General features: G+C 40.7%; 2 protein-coding genes across 4 annotated transcripts in view; one reads left to right on the plus strand and one right to left on the minus strand.

The window, feature by feature from the left end:
* The window catches only part of LOC116388802 (roundabout homolog 1-like), an 81,375-nt gene extending 73,156 nt beyond the window's left edge, over positions 1-8,219 (minus strand). For both annotated transcript variants that reach the window (XM_031857003.1, XM_031857002.1), the window contains exons 1-3: positions 8,088-8,219; positions 3,560-3,697; positions 1,199-1,291 (exon numbers count right to left, since the gene is read on the minus strand). In XM_031857003.1, the coding sequence (XP_031712863.1) occupies positions 1,199-1,291; positions 3,560-3,653 (187 nt within the window). In that variant the 5' untranslated portion in view covers positions 3,654-3,697; positions 8,088-8,219. The remainder of the gene's footprint in view (positions 1-1,198; positions 1,292-3,559; positions 3,698-8,087) is intronic.
* Positions 8,220-14,533: 6,314 nt separating this feature from the next.
* LOC116388735 (protein phosphatase 1D-like) lies at positions 14,534-20,932 on the plus strand. Of its 2 annotated transcripts, XM_031856864.1 has the most exons (7): positions 14,534-15,186; positions 16,809-17,037; positions 17,164-17,288; positions 17,416-17,597; positions 17,746-17,973; positions 18,355-18,442; positions 19,445-19,529. In XM_031856864.1, exons 1-6 carry the CDS (start codon positions 14,679-14,681, stop codon positions 18,436-18,438), a joined length of 1,356 nt encoding a protein of 451 aa, XP_031712724.1. In that variant the 5' UTR covers positions 14,534-14,678; the 3' UTR covers positions 18,439-18,442; positions 19,445-19,529. The 2 variants fall into 2 exon arrangements, with proteins under 2 accessions (XP_031712724.1, XP_031712723.1); XM_031856863.1 differs by lacking the exon at positions 18,355-18,442 and having other exon boundaries at positions 19,445-20,932.
* Positions 20,933-20,943: the final 11 nt, after the last annotated feature.

Here is a 20,943-nt window from a genome sequence, read left to right on the forward strand (position 1 = left end):
CCCTAGATATTATTAGCCATGCTGATTCTCTACTCTCCCTGTTTTTTATATTATCTGTGACAGCTCTTTGACTTTCTCATTTCCCTCCACTTGTTTATATCTTTGCACATTTGTCAGCACCTCTCACTGCACATCAACTATAATTGCTCCAGATCATACAAAGTGTTGAAGAAAATAAGAGACAGCCTTGGCGTTCACCATCACACAGTATGAAAAGATGATGCAATAGCCATTCCTCTGCTCTTCTTGATCTCTCTGCAAATTGGCAAACTGGCAGCTAACCCGATGGTCTTATCAGTGACTTGGACATCCCTTCAACTTCTCACAATCGCACTGTCATCTTTTTCTTTCTCCTGCTGGGCCACAACGATTTTAGGTTTGAAAGAAAAATAGGCTTCTTATCATGAGAGAAGAAACAGAATGATAAAGAATCCCTCTTTCAGCCATTAGCTCCACTACGTCAGATGGAAGCCAGTAATAGCTACAATTTAGGTTCCATAAAAGAAAAACACTTTTTTTATGCTGCCCATTAAAGATAAAAGTAAAAAAAAACATCATTATTTTAGCATCTCAATTGCTTCTTCTTTTTTGACTCCAGGCGTCAGAAAGGCTGAGCACAAAGTCGTATTTTGTCATCCTCCAAAACCGAAGAGGATATAAGGAGAGAAGTGCTAAACGTTTAGCTTTGTTCTATATCAGTACAACCCAAAGTCAGAGCCTAAACCATACAATGTCAAAGCAAAGGGAGAGGGGATTGAACTTTATTGGCTTTGGACACAGCACTTAAGGTCTGCAGCTGCTGAACTGGCATTAAGTGGTATTAGAGTCTTTGTCAGCAAAAGGAAAACATTGTCCTCTTCCTGGGAATTGGGTTCAACATTGTATTTTTTTTAAAGGACAAATTCAGAATCCGCACAATCTGGAGCACCACTTTACTGACTGCTGGCTTATTTCAGAGACTTCTTTAAAACGGTTTTACAAGATCAGACCAATTCAAAACTAGGCCGCTTTGAAGTAGAGCAGAAATAATTGGATAAAACCCGATCTGTAAGTTTGAATGATGACAAAATTAGAAGAACAGTAAGAGACAAACTTCATCAACTCATCAAAACCCTCCTTTGGTTTGTTTAAGAGAAGTGTGGTTATTGTTCTTTATCGACCACAATTGCACAAATCACATTTAGCACTTGGACTGTACCTTTGTATCCAAGGCTGTTGTCTTGTTCAGATGCTGGTTCGGATGCAGGTGTTTGGGAGATGACCTCACGGTTCCCTCCGTGTTTCTCTGTATCTGTTCGGATGGGGACAACAACAGTAGGTAATACAATTAAAAAGAAAATGTTCTCATCCATGTGCAACATTAACATCATATTTCCTGGAGTTTAACCATGAACAGGAAACTAAGTTAATAAATCTTACTGATGGATAAATACTGTGGAAATGGGCAGATCTTCTTGTATGGTAACCTTACTATTAGGCTCAAGTTATTATTTTTCTATTTATTACTTGCCTTTAGTTAAACCACAACAGAACAAAAAATCCAGTTTTTATTTAGTATAAAAAAAACTGCAAGCATATACTTTTATTTCATTTTATATGGATGTAATACAGCATTCCTACTGATGCTGAAAATTGGTGCAAAATGGCAGAAATCACAATAACATAACTATTTACGTAAGTTGCCTTCTTTTTCTCCGTATGATTTGAAGTCTATAATTTCCCTTGCTACATTTTTCTTTGGAGGCACATTGAGCGCCAACACTGTGGTGAAGTATTTATGAACACATTCACGTCTTAGTAGCAGAGAGATTATGATCTCTTCTGTCTAAGCACTAAATGCAATGCAACACAGGCAATGGGAATTCAGCTAAGCAACCAATAAACCTTTTGTACAGTTTAAAGTAGTCCGATTGTCATATCCTCGATGAACACAATCTGAAAGATGTGATTTATGCATAATGGTCAAACGCTTACGTGCAGCAACAATAACATTTCCATTGATGCTTTATACACTGGCTGGGTGCCTGGCTAGTCATGGAAATAGTCTAGAATTATACCACTAGAGGGTGCCACCACTTCATCACAGCACTGGATTTAAAGCCAATGGCCCAATCCCAATGTCCCCCCTAAGGCCATAAACCCTGGACCCTCGAGGACTTACTGACATCATCTGGTAAATGGTTGAGTGTGAGAGACTGTGAGGGCTTAAACTGTTGTAGATACGTTTCACTCCCTGATTTGAACGTCTTCCAGGCTCTTTCCTCACAAGATGAGAGGTAACTTCAGATAATCTACTTTTTTTGTCAAATCAGCTTCAATGACAAAAAGAAATATTTGATGAATAAATAAATAAATATTCTCTGATTTCATGTGGTTTTATGTTCCATCTTTAACCCTAAATGCTTCTGTGTAAATTTAATAAGACAGGCTGAACACACCTGTGCCGTCCTCTTTGTTTACCTTTTCTTTTACGTCTCCATGCTTCCACTGGTTACCCCGCGTTTAATATCACATTGCAATGAATTGTGGGTAATTCCCTTGGGCAAAGTAAGCATCTAATGCTGACTTACGGAAAGGGTTCATAAAGGGCTCAAAATGTCTGCGAGAGAACCCTCAAACACTCGACGATTTGACAGAGGGACCGCCCTGAACCCTCACGGACTAAAAATGTAAAAGCCACGTAGAACTGTACTGCATATCAATGTGTCCAGTGTAATGTACATAACAGCTTTGACTGTGGCCCTGTTTATATTGAAGTCAATAATTTGACTTAAAACCAAACATGACTATGTTTTTAATCATCTTATAAAGTGAGACAATAATCCCCTCAAAATATCACCCATGGATATTACACCTGACCTTTATTAACCCTGTTTGTCTCATCAACATACACATTTATGTAACACTGAAATCAATTTGATCTAGAATAACTGAAGGTAAAGGGGGGAAATAAACTACTTTGAGCTCAACTAAAGGGAAAATCAAGTTGGGGAAGCTCTGTTTTATGGATATTTCACACATACATTATTAATACATATCCTGAGTTCTGTGTCTGTTTTCAGCCACAAGAGGACAGTATAACTGCACCTACGAGGTGCTGACATTCTGCTATTAAAATAGTATTGGTGAATATATGTTTTCATTCTTCTCTCATTCACACAAACCCAAAGATGGTATATGAGTGGTACCTTGCAAAGCAGGTCTTTAGACTATATCTTTTGTTCAGGTATTCAGAATGGCTGTCATAATACCAGAGAGGGAGAGACATTCTGTTTAAGAATGATCTTTTCCACTCAATGGAAAAACTGTCCCTTACAGCCTCTTTAGTAATAGTCTGCTGTCTGCAAACTACTCTTGTAATTGGACACCAAACTAGGCTTTTTGAGTTAATGCAATCATTTCATAAAGTATGATTAAACCACATGTTTCAAAGTCATCTAAACACAATCTCATCTTAAAAGAACAATAAATGAATACAACAACGCATGAAGAAAGACAAAAAAAAGTGAAAGAATAAGTACTCCAGATGTGTATGTCTGGTCAGTGAAGAGATTCTCACCTGATGAAATGTCCAAGGCATGGCTCGGCTGCAGCTGGCTGACACAGAGAAGGCTGATGAGAAGGAAGAGGGTGGGTGATTGTACAGCCTGCATGGTCCCCAATGGCCCGGTATGCCTTTAAGAAGGTCCCGATAAACCTAGAACCCAGAGAACGACATTTATTGGGGACAGCACAAACATGTGAGCTGAACTTGAGACATGCTGGAGGAAGAAAATGATCAGTATACACTGTGACCCAACATTAGTCAGATAGCATCATTCTTAGCTTTTATTTTGGCCTTATGCTTTTATTAATTTGAATGGAAAAATTTGAGTTAAAACCCCTTAAGCCCTTTTCGTAAAGGGTTTGCTGTTTTACAGAACATGTAGCTAATCTTTGTGTCATTCAACATTGAGTATATGTATGCAAATAACTTTTACACTATCATTAGCCAAATAAAGTCCCATAATGGTTTTTATACAATTCCTCTCGCTAAGTGAAATCACACAAACCCCTCGTTTACCATCTACCCTGCTGGCGAGCACCATGCAAAACAATGTTCCCGTGTGAAATTCCACTATAAAAGAAGAGAGGAAGCCAGATGGACTTTCCTCTGAAACCCACCCTGCACGCAGTCAAACTCTGAGTCTGTTTCAGTCTGATCCATCCACACATACCCAGGGAATGCAGATCACTATGGCTTCACTTTTGCTTTTCTTGTCGTATTCAACACACGGGTGAGCATCTGCAGCACATCTCAAGCACGCTCTCTGTGTGTGCTTTGTGTTTGTATTCAAGTGCTCCATCAAGATTCCATGAGCTCATACATAATCCAAGTCAAACAGCAGACAAACATTCTCGCATTTACCTGCTGCACCTCCCGACCTTAACCCCCCCCTAAACAAACACACACAACAAGGAAACAAACACTCTTGCTCTCAAGTGGGAATGGTGATGGAATACAGTGACGGCGCCAAGTGGGAGAAATAGGAAGTCACTTGTACTGATCAGCCATCTGTGGCACAAACAGCCTTGCAACTCATCCTAGCTGTCTGATGGACAGCCAGATTCCTGGGATGTCTTGGCACCCTCTGGCCACCGACACTATGCCCACTTTAATTGTTCTGAGAAATGCAAACCAACAGCCAACATTGTAAATATGCCAAAAGCTTGTGATTGAGATTTATCTACCAACTGTATGATGTGTTGTTAGCAACTACATTTTCTGTATATGAAACGTGAAAGGAGTAACTTTACATGTTTAATATTTGGGGTTTGTTTCATGATATCAATCTTTAATGGACTGATGTTCTACAGCTTCAACCTGGCTGACTTTATTTTAGAACCTTGGAATAGAAGTCTTGATAGACCAATCTGAATATATACAGTTTATCATTACATTGTAATACACTGTTATGGATTTTGAAAATATGACGGTCTGAAATGTAATTATACAAGGTGTGTGAATTCTTTACTTTTATCTCTGCTCTACATTCTGGATCGGGTTTATGACAAATTGTTGAAAGTCTACGCGAGCTTGGCATATTTGTATGCATTACACGGCAATAAAAACTTGATTAGTCAAATTACCTCCACTGAGATTTGAAAGTGTTAGGCCAGTATAGTAAAGATGCTGAGGTTTCAAAAGATATGAAAGCCAGAAACAATAATATGACATTGTAATGTAATTTTCAATATGAATAACGTTCAACATTATTGACATCTGCTGCACATCATCTCGGGAAAGATCTAGGATACATCACTAACATAATGAGCAAGGAAGATTGCATTTTCTAGAGTGCTGAATATTAAATGTGGGTGGTAATAACAACATTGCATTGTTTAGTTGTATCTAACATGGGAGAAAACAGAAAGGAGAGTGGCAGAAAGTGGGTGTAGAAGGGAAAAAAAATCCAAGATGTAATTTAAAAATATGCCAGTGGGAGATATGAGTGAAACAGGAAAAGCATCTAAGTTTATGTGTAAATATGCTGAAAACTGCGGTATTTACTTTCACATCTGAAAAAAACTGAAAAGACTAATGAAAACTACTAAATTCAAGTCAGGGGTGCACTATGTAAAGATTAGAAGTATGTGTAGTCATGATATAGTACATAATCTATAATGCATTGTTGTATACATGTATACGTTCAGCCAGTAGAGCACTTTGTGTTGGTATCATTACCATTAGTATATCCGAATTAACATGCACGCACCCTGTGAGTGCATCATACTGTGTCATACACAGTAGATGCTCTCCTCATAACTAGAAACATGCACACGTGCATGCACCGGCACTCAACACAGGAAAAGTCACCCATAATAAGGAACGACAATACAATATCTGTTGGAGTCATCTGCTCTGAGCTAATGGGGAGAGTCTGCAGATCGAAGGAGATGGGACTGCTGATTTCCCCTTCCTTCTTGTGTCTACTGGGGAATAATCACAGCTCACCATCTAACATATTGTCAATAAGACCGAACCGGGAGCTCCCCTTATACCACAGCAGACAGATCACACACTGTAGAGAGCAGTGGAGCGTAAAAAAGAATCAGCCTCCAGCATCCCCCTCCCCATCCTTTCTCCCTCCTAAATACAATCCCCTGTGCTCAAAGAGACAGGCATGTGAACTGCAATATGTTACACCATGTATGCCATGTCAAAAGGTGCAGGAGAGATACTCAATTACAACAGACATATTTACTTTCGATGCACATTGCAAGGAAAAGCAGACATATTTCACTGCACCTGTAGCATTTGCTTGAATATAAAACTAATGCACCTTTTGTAGATTAAATATCGTGTTGGCTTTTTAATATAGGGCCAAACGTATTGAAGCATGTGTACATCTGCAGACTGAGATGTGATGGTTAATCAGCAGCTCTGTCGCACAACACCACAGGGGGGTCTGAGTGAAAGCGGGGGCACAACCAGGAAGTATGAGTCACTGACTTTTATTTTCCCTGCACAATAACTGGAGTCTAAATCAAGACCACAGAGTGTGGAAGAAGTGGCACACAAATCACCTGCTTATATTACTGTCAATCAAGGAAAGCCATACATCACGCACTTTTCACATTGTACAAGGCTTACTGTCTCCTCATGTAAGACTGAAGAGTTCTTATCAACACCTGGCAGTTATCGCTGACATGTGGCTGTGTCTTTTGGGGGAAATGGATGGGGAGACGGATACAAGGCTTTCATCACTGCCACTATAATGCATTACGGGAGCTATCGGAGCAAGACAAAGGATATTAAAAGTATGAGAAGCAATGTCCGGGTCCCTGTCAGGGCTCATGGTAACAAGTCATAGTCGGCTGAGTCGGCATTATGGAGGAGAAAAACTGTTGTGAGGAGTAACAGATGATGCCATGGACTAGCCACAAGGGACAGTGACCTTTGGCCCCAGAGGATGAATGACCCCATATGTCAGCATCAAGAGCCATTAGCTGCATTTGCAAAATAATGAGGAAAATACACTGTGTTTGGTGTGGTATAAACATCTGATTACGAATTTAGGTGTTAAGTGGAAAGGAAGAACTACTGATGACCACCCAAATGACCGCACAGCAAGTTGCCTGGTGCAGCTATAACCATTGTTTCATCCATCCTTGATAAACACCTCAGGCCCACTTGAAGGCATTTACAGATTAAGGGATTCATTGGGGAATGAATCCGCTGAGTCCACTCAACTTGGCAAGTGATTTTTCAGTCAATGCCCAATACTATAGAAGGGTCCTCATACCTCCCCACTGTTTGCTGGGAAGAGAAACTCCATACCCTCCCTTAATTAGGCCGGGAAAGTCAGTAAAGGGCAACGTTCTTTGAGTTGATAGTACAGCCAAATAAACTAAATCCACCAGATTAAGTGATCCTTTAAGATACGAGTTGCATTTGCTTGAATGTGATTCAAGCAACAGTTACTTGTACATAGCTTAATCCCTTTAGTGTTTTCAAAACCACTGAAGGATTTCCAGCACCAGGATCTTGGAGAGAGAGAGAAAGATGAAGACTTTTGATTTTGTAGGAATGCAAACTATAAGGTATTTTACCTATTTTTAACGTACACGACTGGTACATTCATTGGATATGCAATTCAGTAAATGCATTGCAGCACATTCCGTACCACTACATGATTACTTAGCAACAGGAGCTTTTATTAAAAGCCATAACCTTTAATACAAAGTACAATAAAAGTAATTTTATGATCATTTTATGATATAAACTTGACTTTTAACTTTTTTAACTCTTCATTTTACAGTATATGTTCAAGGATACATGTCTAAGAATTAGAGGGTAAACTCAGCAACCATTACTTGTTTGGCAACATGCAATCATTAGATTTCAAATAGCATTCACTGCCAGTAACTTTCAGCACCACAGCACGTGGACAGCATCTGCTCCTGTGTGAATCAATGGGCAGGGAATGGATTCAATTCCCTCTGAAGCCCCCCTTTGCCAAAAACATGCACACACACAATAGTGAAATTATCAAGAATACTAACCAAGCCTCACTAATATGAATGAGTACAACTTTACAACTTACCCCTCCAGGTTATTCCTCCAGCATTATTGTTCCATTTTCTCTGGTGAAGCCAAATCTCTGCCAGTGTGTTTTTGAGGCATCCAAGTACCCAACAATGAAAGCAGAGACAAAAAGGAAAAAGGAAGATACAATGCGGACCTGTAAAAAAAAAAAAAAGGGGGAGAGAAAATCAAAAGAGGGAGCCTATGCTGAAGGAAAAGCCTAAATAATCCATCTGTGATCCAGGAGACGCTATCAGATGGGATGCATACAAATCACAAAGCTACCTCTGCAGCAACCTAGGTCCAATATCCTCAGGGTCCTAAGGCTGCACTCAGACAATTTACTCTTACAGATTAAGCCTGGTACCTCACACACTCAAGTACGTTTTAAAATGGTGAATTTCAACAACAAAATTAGCATTTAGATTTTATTTTTCTCAGACTGAGAAACAAGAAAATGTCTTTTTTTTCATCATTTTCCAATTCTCACTCCTTTTTAAGTCATTGAGGACCTTGTGGACAAAATAATATGTGTGGCAAGTTGAAGACTCTTCTGAATGCTGTCAATACGTGTACTGCTAAACCAGAGTGTTCAGTAAATTCTGAATGTATTTGAATAGTGTCTGTCTTAAATATGGCAACACATACAGCATTATCCATTATAAAACTAGTATTATTATAAAATGAACTGTTATATTACTCATGGTTTGTCACAATTTGTAGTCCAGTGTACACATATGTATACGACTGTACATTTTCGAAGGTTTTCCAAATAACAGCTCAAGCTACCTGCAGCTGCAGAGAATCACAGTGTGCGTGTTGCTGTAACACGGGGGACACGTCTCTGCATCGTGGTTCACAATCTGCAGAAAGGCATCCCACTGGGTCTATGTTCACCTGCAGCAAAAACCCGCCTGCCTCAGTCTCTTTCACTGAGTGAAATTGAAATAGTTTTCGCCCTCTTATTTCTGCTACCTGCTCATTCCCGTTCGGGTATAAACACTGGGGGTGCTGGAAGCTTAGCATGCATAAGCCACAAGGCAGGACAACACCCAATTCAACATGGAGATAGAAACGACAAAAACACGTTCACACCAAAAGAAATGTTCGATTTTTTCAGTCCACCTGACTTGCATGTCTGTGCAGCTCTGCCCTTTTCTCTCCCACTATACACCCCTCTGTGTATTTTTCATGCCCAGATTGCCTGTGCTCACTTACAAGTAACAGTTGTTTACAATAATTGATTTTTTTATGTTATTGTATTGGAAACAATGTCCACAATGACGGATGAATGCATCTTCTTCCGTGTAATGATGTGTGTAACAAAAGGAGAATTGATCCGCAACATTGCTCTGCAGCTATTTATTCAATTCCATCTAATGGAAGCCTAAGACCTGCACAGTATAATAGAGACTCAAACACACATGAGTGAGGTTAACAGCATTTATAAATCCACAAAGGTAAACTTTTAGCTCTTTGGCTTTTGGGTCTTCTTACATGCAATTCTTCTAAATAAAATTAAAAAAAACTATGGTTGAACATATAGAGTCTGATGCTGCAATAGAGGAGCATCAGAGCATGTGACCCAAAACAATTTTCTTTTCAACTGCACTCTTATCTGCAGCACTCTTATCCAGATCCTTCATCTAACTCAGCGGTGCGGTTTTGAATTAACCTCAAGTCAATATCATGGTCATCTATCACGCTGGCAGGAGGAGACTTGTGAGTGCGACATTGGAAAGATATTCATCTCAAGAGCAAAACGTGGTGACCTCTAGTGACAATGTTGCTCAGGTGGTCAGAATAACCAAGTCACTCGCGGTTTGAACCTGAGGTATGTGACAGCCAATCGTAACAAAATAAATATGTTTTGTATCTGGAGAATGTAGGATATCGCTTGAATACTTTGTTGTGAAGCAAATGAGAATTACCACGCTGTCTCTTCAGTGTTTAAACGCAGAAACATTATGTTGATGAAGCAATTTAGAAGCAGCATTATCTCTTTTTTTATTTTACAACATCCAATCTTTGCTCTTTGGCGCCTTTAAAATGAATGTTCTCAGCCACGTCCGCGCTATAATTGTTATGATTACTGCAATAACACAATTTCCCATGAATGATAGCCGTATTCACATCAAGCTCTCGATGCAGACTTAACTATGTTATCAATGTTATTCAGTGATTATGTTTTCCAATTCCCCATCAAATTATTAATTTAAAGCTATTACATGGCGAGAGAAAAAAAACCTCATTACTGGTGTTTGTGAGTTTTCACAGAAAACATCAACAATCACAACATAAGATTTATATTTCAATTATCCCACAACTGTAATTACAGAGCATTACAAAAGGTTTTTTTCCAACAACTTTTGTTGAGATATACCTCGTTGCATTCATTCATTTACAAAATCAACCCTTAAATCGTTGTTCTTTTATCAGCCACGACCTTCAAAGAACATAAATAGAATGATTTATGAAAGGCTAATGAGTAGACATATGCAGAGATCACCTCCACATATTACTAACAGTATACAGATAAGAGGTAAAAGTCTCAGGGTAAATATGGAGAATATTTATATCTGTTGAAATGTTTTGATGTTGAGAAATAGAATGTCTAATCTATTTCAATTCTCACAATCAAGTAACTTAGGATGTGTGTACTGACCTCTGTGAAAGATTTGGCAAAGAGCATTTTCCTGGTGCGTCTTCTCTCTGTTAGAAAAAGAAAGATTTGAGTTGAAACCTGTTGACCCTTGGTCCTCGTCTCTCTCTGATCCGTTACATTATTGGTCTTGGTCTTAATATGTTTCTTTATCTGTATGCTGAACCTGTCACAAACTAATGGCCAGCCCTGAAGTCGCCTGAGGTCCAGATATAATCATTTTACCATGTACCTCACCAATTTATCATTACACTTACTGTGTGGTGATGGGGAAACAAATGCCTTCATTAGGAGTACTCACTCACACACACACACACACACACACACACACACACATAATTTAACTGTGATTTGCTCATATCAAAAAATGGTTATATTACCATACATTCATATGGTAATATTTGGGTCGCTATCCTTTTCTCCTCTTTGGTTGGGCTGACTGACACTTCAGCATCTACACAGTCTGGGAGCCAAACAAAGCTGTGGATTGACCATTATACAAGAGCTGCATGGAATGAATGTGCGAGAATGCAACTCGGGTGTCATTGCCCCTTGATAATCTCGCTCGTCTTCGGGAATTCATTTTCTCAGCAGCTTCACTTCAAAATGACATTCTGACACCATTTACATGGAAATCACTTCGTCTGCAATAGTGGCCTGCGTGCAGACAGGTCCTCTCAGAGGGCTAGACTATTAATGGACATAAACGGTAAAGAGAATGAAGGAAGGAAGGAAGGAAAGAAAAAAGACAGAAGGAAAGAAAGAGAGAAAATGTAGAAGATGGTGGATATTAAAAGATGGGCTTTTCAGGTTTAAAGTCAAGGTCAGAGCTTTGAGTATAGGTGATGGAGACACTGAAAGTATAATGTGGGAAATTCCTTTTTCTCCCCTTTATCTCACCCTCTCTCTGCCTCTCTCACACAAGAGCGAGATGTAAAGATTTTCCCTGAAAGAAGAAGAGAAATCCACCATCAAAGCAGAGTAGGTCTTGAGGGGAATGCATATATAGGTTTCATCCTTTTAGTTCGCACTGAGAAATAATGATTACAGGAATGTGTCCTTATTTGAAAAGAGATTGAATTACCATGCTTGCATTTCATCTTCTAAGACAATTTCTTGTCAACGTCAATCATTTCTCTGTGGAGTTCATCACAAAGTAAATCAAGGATTTAAATAAATGTCTGTGAACTTCAGCACCTGTGTTTGTGTAATGAAGAGCAATATTTCAGTGCAATCCAAACAACCACGTCTTTAAAGTCCAAAGATGGCATGTCTGTAATGTACACACACTGTATGCATCTGCACTGAATAAACTGTGACACTCGTGACTTCAAGCACAAATGAATAATCAAACACACATTAGCAGTACATATGTAAACTTACACAACGTTGTGTTGTAAACCATAGGTGGGATTAGATTGTCAAGTCATGAATAAATGTGTGTTGTAGAATAATTAATGTGTAAGTGGATTCTATATGAATACCATACATCAAAATGAGAGATCCCTTAGAGTTGTACTCGTGTCTCGTGATAATATGTGTGTGTGCTGTCCTCGTGCCTTTTGTGAAAATTCCTGTTTTAAACCATTTGTCAAATTTCTGTGACGAATGGGGGTAAATGTGGAGAATTAAGGTTATTTGGCTGGATTGACACTGCCTGGACCGGGCATTACTGCAGCACTACTGTGTCTGATAAAGAGCTCATGCAAACACACTGTGCAGTAATAAATAGATAAATTATAGAGCGTTTTTTAAACACTGTGACATGATCCATGTCCTTTTCTTAAGACACTAAACATTACATTTACACAACCTGCTTTTTTTTGTGAATTTACAAAGCTTCTTATTTTAACTGTAAATGTGCTCAAGAACGCACATAAGTGAAACACTAAATAATTCAGAGAAAGCATCATTTCGTTGACTATTTACAGTACGTTTGTATATCACAATACATCATCAGGTAGACAAATGTGTTCAGCCACTGTTAGGTTGCTAACGTTCCTTCGAATGCAGTGCCACAAAATGGTCAGTTTTTTAAAATCCAAAAGTGATGTTGGAGACAACCCTGCCTCAGTAAAAGCTCCGAAGTGTGTGGTGAGGAAATATGACCCTGAATACCTTAAATGTGGATTCATAATGGCAGGCAGTGAGGGGTGAGGGTAAGCATATTTATTCTGGTCATTACAGCTGACAGCAATGCTGGACAAGAAGCAACTTGACAATGGGGTGTTGGCATGGACGATATGACAATTTCATGTTACAACGACCCTGGCCAAAATAATTGCGATGCACAGTTGCATATCCTAAAAACATGCTTAAAACCCTTAGAATGGCACTAAAATATAATGGAATCATTTTGTCAAGAAACGATTATTTTGATTGCATCAAAATCTTCGTTTGGTGAACAACCTTTTTAGTGAAAAAAATGAAAAAGAGATCATAAACCGTAAGGTCCCCCTGCATGAATAAAATATAAAGAAATAGCAATATTGTGAGAGTCTGTTCTTTCTTACATTATAATTCCTGTATTTTTGTAAATCAGAGTCAGGATCTATTTTTCCACTTCTCTGCCATGACAGCAAACTATATATTAAGAACAAGGATGACAAACAATCACACCTCCACAACAGCTGGGGTGTAGATTGCTGTCCCTAACACTGGTGGAGGAGCAGGAAAGGCCTTTTTCACAGCTTGACTTGGCAGAAATAGAGCAATTGTTTCTAATAACGTTAATGGTTTCATTCCATTCCGGTGGCCCAGTAAGCCATGGCAGTGTGACAGTGTGTGATGAGCCTGCATTCACAATAGCAGGACCTTGAAAATAATGCAGCTATGATTTTCCTGCAAACATTGTCAAAATGTCCTTCTCGAAAGAGGCCCTTAGCCTTGTCTTGACCAACAATTCAGTTTTAGGAATTAAGATGAGACAAGTTTAAGTCTGAGGGTCATTAAAGATAACTCCAAGTTTTAGTCATGTGGCTAGCAGGTCACAGTCCGAAGTCTTCAACTGCATATCGGGGTGCAAGTCTTTTATGTGTCTAACTGTATGTTCACCATTAAAATTACACAGCATTTGAATATTTATTTCCATTATTTTAAACCCTGTTTTTACCTAATTGAGACCTTGCAATTAATTTTACCTCATGTTTTAAAATAAATAAGAAGGTCATGGGGTTTTTCTAAAGAAAGAAACACTTGTTTGCTTGTTACCTGTCGAGAATTAATTGAACGTTATCATTAACGTTGCAGTGGCTGTGAGTAGATAGGTTTATAGTTAGCTTAGTTTTGAATTGGCTTAATTTACAGTCACGATTATGTCAACTTAATGGCCAACTTCCCAATATGAGCGACACGCAAGGATGCACTATTGCTTCTGAGAATATGGATACATTAGTGGATGATAGACTCAGCTGTCACAACAATGCAGTCAATGGTCACAACAAACATGTTTGAATGTTTGCTTACTTTGGCTTCACTTTTGTCATACTGGAGTGAATTCTGCTCAAATGTTGCAACGTTGGGGTCTCCTCATTTCTGCATGAGTCTATTTTTGAAAGTTCTCTTGTGTTGCCATACTCATGCGAAATAACTGCGATTCTACAACAACAAACAGAGTCATGAAAAGGGCCATATTGAAGCCTATTTGCAGTTTTGCGTGGTCTGTAGCTTGTAATGTGATTTCTACATGAAATTTCCAATTTCTTGCAGTGCCCGCAAAGGCAGCACAATAGTCCGGCGTGCCATGCGTAGCTGCAACGTTGATAGGTGGAAATAACATGACGTCATTACGTACAGCGGGACGTCTCGGAGAAGATAAACAAAAAGGAAGGAAGCCTTCGGCCATACAATCGCGGCAAAATCGGTTCAAAAATCTAGCTTGCCCGCTACAGTTAGCAACTCCATGTGCCATTACATTGCTTAAAGCATTGCCATTCAGCGTTCACAGTCATGGACGAGGGGATAATATTTCGTATGAGTGCATTTTCCGAGCAAGGGGGGAGGAAATACATGGAGGATGTGGTCGAGATAAGAATCGAGTACGAGCCGACGCCGTCGCCAGTGGAAGATTATCCAAAGTCGCAGGGACATGGAGGACAGGGGAAAGCCGGCAGTGAACCTACAAAACAGCCTGGAAAAGAGGCACGCGACCACGACGTTACTGCCGAGTCTGGCCCAGCCTCTGCGATGTGGGTCGAGAGTCTATCGGAGGAGGGCAGCGACACACCGGCACCGGAGGAAAAAGTCGCAGAGCATGCAGTCGACACTCGGAAGTCTGTGGCGTTTTTCGCCGTTTTCGACGGCCACGGGGGTCGAGAAGCGGCACACTTCGCGAGAGACAATCTGTGGAATTTATTAAAAAAGCAGCGCGGGTTTTGGTCGAAGGATCACAGCGAAGTGTGCGCTGCTCTCAGGAAAGGTTTCATCGCCTGTCACCACGCGATGTGGAAAGAGCTGCGTAAGTCGATCAGAGTGGAGCATACTTGTGTGTTTTTTTTGTTTTTACCTTCACGGGCCTATTTTATCGCCGCCTATTTGCTCACGGTTCGTGCCGTCACAGCTCGAGCAGCAACGCTTGAGACGGCACACCGTGTCACGTGAGGCATCCTTCTCAGCTGGTGTGATGATGCCCATCCCATTACTAATTAACAACACGGCGTGCAGGGTTGACCCGGACCCTTCAATGCAGCTGTGGTGAATCCCTTCATCACAGCGGACAAGAAAGACGTCTTAAAATTAACCTAAATAACTTAATTTAGTTGTGTGGTCTGAGTCTGTGCATTATACAAACACTTTCTTTCAATTTGGGGTTATATCAGGTTCCAATCCATGTATTTATTTATTTTTTTTAAATGAAGGTGGTGAGCATGTGTATTTTGTTCATCAATCTCTCAATCTAATAGAGGCGCAATGTGTTTTCCTCTAATATGAAATACTGTGGATAATATCGCATATTTCTGCAGAAAGGGTTTGTAGAAAAGTGGCACTGATTTCAAAAATGGGGTCTATAAAGGAGGCTCCCAAAAGCATTGTAAAAAAGCAAAAGTCCTCGTGAGTGCCAACAGAAAAACACAGACATCAGACGTGAAGCTTAGGTCACATAAGTTCACTATGGAGAACGGGTAGAAGCACAGCAAACCTTTACGTTCGCGGCCACAGAGCGGCACATGTTAAACCTCTGCTCTGAATGATTGCATATTAAAGTGGGAATGGACGGAACCAAAGAGGACCTTTGGCAGCATGTTGCAGATATCCGGTAAACACGAGTATGGAGGAACTGCGTGCAGTGATGAGGGACTGCCGGGGTGGGATTTTGGATAAAATGCTTGTGTGTTTCATTCTGGTTAGTAGAATGTAAAGCTGGTTAAGCCTGAGCTGAAGCCAAGTCTAAAAACGAGCCTCAACAGCAGGGGGGCTATTTTTCTCTGGCAACATGGGTCAAACCTATTTAATCCTGCCTTATGAAACTGAATTTCCCAAAATAAGCCAGATTTGAGACTCGAGTAAGCCTGGCTTACATGGTCGTCATGTTTTATGCAACAGCTCTCTGATCCGTGGCGAGCAGACTGTTATCTTCATCAGTAGTGCTGTGTGACCGGGATAGAGTTTACACTTTGTGTTTTTCATCAAATCAACGTTCTCCTTGAGTATAAATGTGGAAAAACAGTTGTTTCACCTGTATTGGACTGTTGCTGATGCAGTATGCTTCAGTATAATTTCCTATGATTGCCCTTAAAGCTGTGTAGCTGCTGTGAAAGTGTCCGTTCGGCCCAGACTCGCTTCCAGCTGTCAGTTAAAGACTGTTTTAAAGACTAGGCTTCCTGACCCGATGAGACAATGTCAACGGCTTCCCAAGCCAGATGGAAAGGCTTCTTAACTGTCTTATTCCTTATATTCATAATCCTCTTATGTAGTCTGGAAATCAGACGGTCCAGTATTTCCACCTTTCATTCTACTTGGCTCCGATGTATCCTCTTCACTACTTGTTGCCAGTGAAACTTTTGTTAAAATGTTACTCATGTCTTGTATCTAAGAAACCACATCTCTTGTAAAAAAACCCTAATTTTTCTCCCCTTACAGCGGAGTGGCCAAAGACCATCACCGGCCTGCCCAGTACATCCGGCACCACAGCCAGCGTGATTGTGATCCGCGGGGTCCACATGTACGTCGCCCATGTGGGGGATTCGGCGGTAGTGGTCGGAGTGCAGGAGAACGACTCTGACATCACGCTCCAGGCACTCGAAATAACACAAGACCATAAACCTGAACTTCCCAAAGAAAGAGAAAGGATTGAACGCCTGGGTGGCAGGTGAGTTGGTGAACTGGACCTCAGACAAATTACATCCCACTGAGGGCACATATCTTCTTGACCTTGTTCCTTGACACATTGCTGCGTTCCCTGTCGAGCTTGAAAGCTTTGCTCTTTTAACTGCAGTGTAATGAAAAAGTCCGGGGTGAACCGTGTTGTGTGGAAGAGGCCCAGGCTGACCCATAACGGCCCGGTGAGGAGGAGCACGGTCATCGACCAGATCCCCTTCCTGGCTGTGGCCCGATCCCTCGGTAAGGGTGACACCCCCGCTCGTTCGGGTTTAGTGTCCATAAAATGATACCGTATATATTCGTTGGAAGTATTTTTATTTTTGTGTTATTCCTTTAAAAGTGCTGACATTTCGTCATCTTTTCAAAGGCGATCTGTGGAGCTACGACTTCTACAGCGGAGAGTTTGTGGTTTCTCCAGAGCCCGATACCACCGTGATGACCCTGGACCCCAAACGGCATCGCTACATCATCCTCGGCAGTGACGGACTGTGGAACATGATGCCACCCAAGAATGCCGTCAATATGTGTTCCAGCCACGACAAAATGGTGGTACGCAACTGTAAAAAACGAGTCATTTTCTTATCTTATCTTAGCAGTAGCAGTAATTATCTTCACAGCTGTCGGAGCCTGGAAGCTTTAGGATTTTATTAAATCATTTTATCTCTTTTCCGTCTGCCGTTTCTTTTTTTGCTTCCAGGGACCAAAGGGGATGTCTTGCGCCCGCCGGCTGGGATGCACAGCCCTACTGTTTTGGAAAGAGCGCATGCTCCGCGCAGACAACACGACAGTGATCGTCCTGGCCCTGCAGGAGCGCGGCGGGCCCCCTGTCCCGATGCATCGAGACGAGATTGTTGTCGACATGTCTACAGGAATGGACCATGTTCCCTTCCCAGGAACTACTTATAACACGTGTGTGGTCCCAAAGGTCAGTGCCATGGCTTTGCTGCATCCTCCTTTTTTGTAATTTTTAATTAGGATGAATCATTTAAATCATAAGGCGAAAGGACATATTGTAGGTTATATGTTTTCCAAATGTAGAGACCTCAGAACCTCTCTGACAGTGGAACAATATACAGAATATTTGTGTGTGTGTGTGTGTGTGTGTGTGTGTGTGTTTTTGTTGTTTGCTATTCGCTGTATTGTCCTTTTTATATATCCCAGTCCATTTTGTTTAAATACTGTCACCACTAGTGGAAATCTGAATGTTTGAAGTCACCAATGGCGGATGACTTCAGGTCACACCAACAGTCTTCTATCAGTGGACCGCTGGTTTCAACAAATCACTCTTTGTTTTCGGGGCCAACAGGAGGAGCATGAGGATGACATGTTTTTTGGAGAAGATGAGATATATGGAGAAGAACATGAGGGATGGCCGTGCCTGGAGTGGTAGTGAGGTGACTGCTCAGTTATTAAAAAAAAAAAAAAAAAATGTGTCAAAGTGTCAGCAATGTGACCAGCCAAATGATTCATATGCTCTATTGTTGAACCTGGTGGCAAAAAAAACATCTTTTTTTTGGATATCAACGTGACAAACTTCCCTTACAGCTGGTTGGTCCTCTCTGCTCGGGAGTATTGATTACTGTGGTATGGATGTTGTGCTGCTATAAGAGGGCTGTAGATCACTTATTTATTTAAATGTGCTGTCCAGTCTTTGGAAGGGAAAGTGAGATAATTAATTCCGGCACATTAAATGACTATTAGTCACAGATGGTTACCTTCACCAGTGTCACCTTAAACCTACTTCCCACTTCATCCAGTAGAGGGAGACAGTGACATTAAACTGTTTTCTTCACAGTCCCAACACTTCTTACAGTCTTCAGGAAATCACAGCTGTTTCTTGTGTTCAGTCTTCATTTACCAAGTGAGAAAACGGTAACATTATAAAATACATTATTAGGGTATTAGATGAACAAATGGAATAATCAAAACTAATTCTGACTCCTCATCCAGTTTTCATAACAGAAAATATCTGAAGATTAGATTTGTCCATAACTCTTACAGAGGAGTCTTTTCTTTGGGAGGATAAGATGACCATTTCATCTTTCTTATTTTGCCGTTAATACTTTTAAAAAGACCTTTTGTATTTTTTTTATATAAGTAAATGGCTCCTATAGACAGAGGAGCGCTGAGAATGCTCTGTGATCCACATTATCTCTGGGTCATGCAGCACACATACAACCTAACGCAGAGCCGTTAGAACACATCTTAATCCAGTATTGTGTGTCAAACAATTGTTGTAGTCTCTGTCCATTTGTACCGGCTTCCATCTGTGTGTTTTATCCATTTCAAATGATGAATAGCAAGTTGTGGTTTTATTTCTTGACAAAAATATGATTTAACTTGAATAAATAAATAGATGTGTATTGTAATATAACAAGTTATTTGTTTTATTTCAGCGGAGCGACGCTGCAGATGCTCCCTCCCCAGTCAAAGACAGTTCCACGGCTCTGTGGCAGGCACTTGGTCTGTACAAAGCAGCTTCCGGTGCCGCCGCACAGCTGCTACCCGACGCCGACTCCGTGAGGGCCGCTCTGCCCCCCTCAGACGGTTCAGCGAATGATTTCGAAAAGCAGGAGTCCGCAACCCAAATGGACTGCGCTGCTCCTGCTCCTCCCTTTAAAAGGTCTCGCCGTTCTCCGCACACACCCGCTGCACCGAGGGGTCCCCCCCGTCGGCTCGGCCGGTCCTCCGGCAAAAGTCTCCCCCAGGAGACGCCGGACAGCGATGTACAAAGTGAACATTCCAGTCAAAAGACGAGCTCCTCTGAGGAAAGCAGCATCCTACCACAGCTGATTCTTGTCTCGTAGAAACTGTGTTTTTTTTGCCCTGAGGCGAGAAGGATAATCGCTATCAGGTGTGCCACGGGGGCCAACTCCTAGATGTATACTTTTTATACAAAAAGTCTTCGTTTTTTTTGTAAATATGTGAGAAATTTGAGATTGTAAATGTGTTGCCGTTTTAACCTTTTTCTTCTTCTTCTTCCCCCTCTTTGAAATTTAGTGTTTTCGCAGAAATTTTAAAATCCATTCAATCTATTTTCATACGTATAAGTATGTATAGTATATCCAAAAGATGTATTTTGATGGTGGATAATTACAATCTGAGATGACGTCACAGTTCACCAAAATAGTGACACGTGCAATCTTCCAGTTTAGATTTCTATCGAATGAATTGACGGTGTTTAAATTGATTTTACTCGTCTGATGCCATAACATCCCAGTCCTTCCTTCAGTGGAGTCAGTACCTCAGACCAGTTGTTCCATAGATGAAATGTGCTGCCATGCCATTGTTAGTGTTTGTATTTAATCGGGTTCAGTAGAAGCCCCTGTTAGTGGTGATACTGTCGTGTGCAAAATAATGGAAACGTGTGAAAAGCAATGGTCTGAGGGTATTGATTATAAATCTGTTACTTGTTCCATGTTTACCAGTGGCTAATTATGTATGTGTCATCACAATTGCTACTCGGCTAATTGGTGTATCTTACGCATAGCTTGTGAGGAGGCGTTAAAGGGTCTGTTCACCTAAATCAGACAAAACAGAATATATCCTCTCATTTTCCCTCGTGGTATCTCTATCCATGTACATAATGTGTGATGGTAGTGAACTGACCCTTTGATGGTACTTTGCTGGACATTCTTTTCTTTGCTGGAGAGATCCATCTCCATTTTTGATTTGACCATAAGGTATTGGGTGCTGATGTGAAAGCCAAAATCAATACCTGTGCCTCACTGGAAGGTTTGGAGTCTGCTTCCTCCTTGACTTTTCTTTATTTTGAGTGTCCACCGGACACCAACACTATTCCAAAAGCCCTTTTCATATTATTTTCATATCTTGTATCCTTGTATCCTTGTGTGTGTGTGTGTGTGTGTGTGTGTGTGTGTGTGTGTGTGTGTGT

This window comes from Anarrhichthys ocellatus, unplaced genomic scaffold, assembly GCF_004355925.1.
Source record: "Anarrhichthys ocellatus isolate YVR2014 unplaced genomic scaffold, GSC_Weel_1.0 scaffold18, whole genome shotgun sequence".
NCBI lineage: Eukaryota > Metazoa > Chordata > Actinopteri > Perciformes > Anarhichadidae > Anarrhichthys > Anarrhichthys ocellatus.

Excerpts from the sequence above, each read along its gene's own strand:
- LOC116388735 (XM_031856863.1), top strand. The coding sequence starts at position 14,679 with ATGGACGAGGGGATAATATTTCGTATGAGTGCATTTTCCGAGCAAGGG. Across the intron at positions 17,598-17,745 it reads CCAGCCACGACAAAATGGTG|GGACCAAAGGGGATGTCTTG; the intron begins GTACGCAACTGT and ends TTTTGCTTCCAG. Across the intron at positions 17,974-19,444 it reads ACACGTGTGTGGTCCCAAAG|CGGAGCGACGCTGCAGATGC; the intron begins GTCAGTGCCATG and ends GTTTTATTTCAG.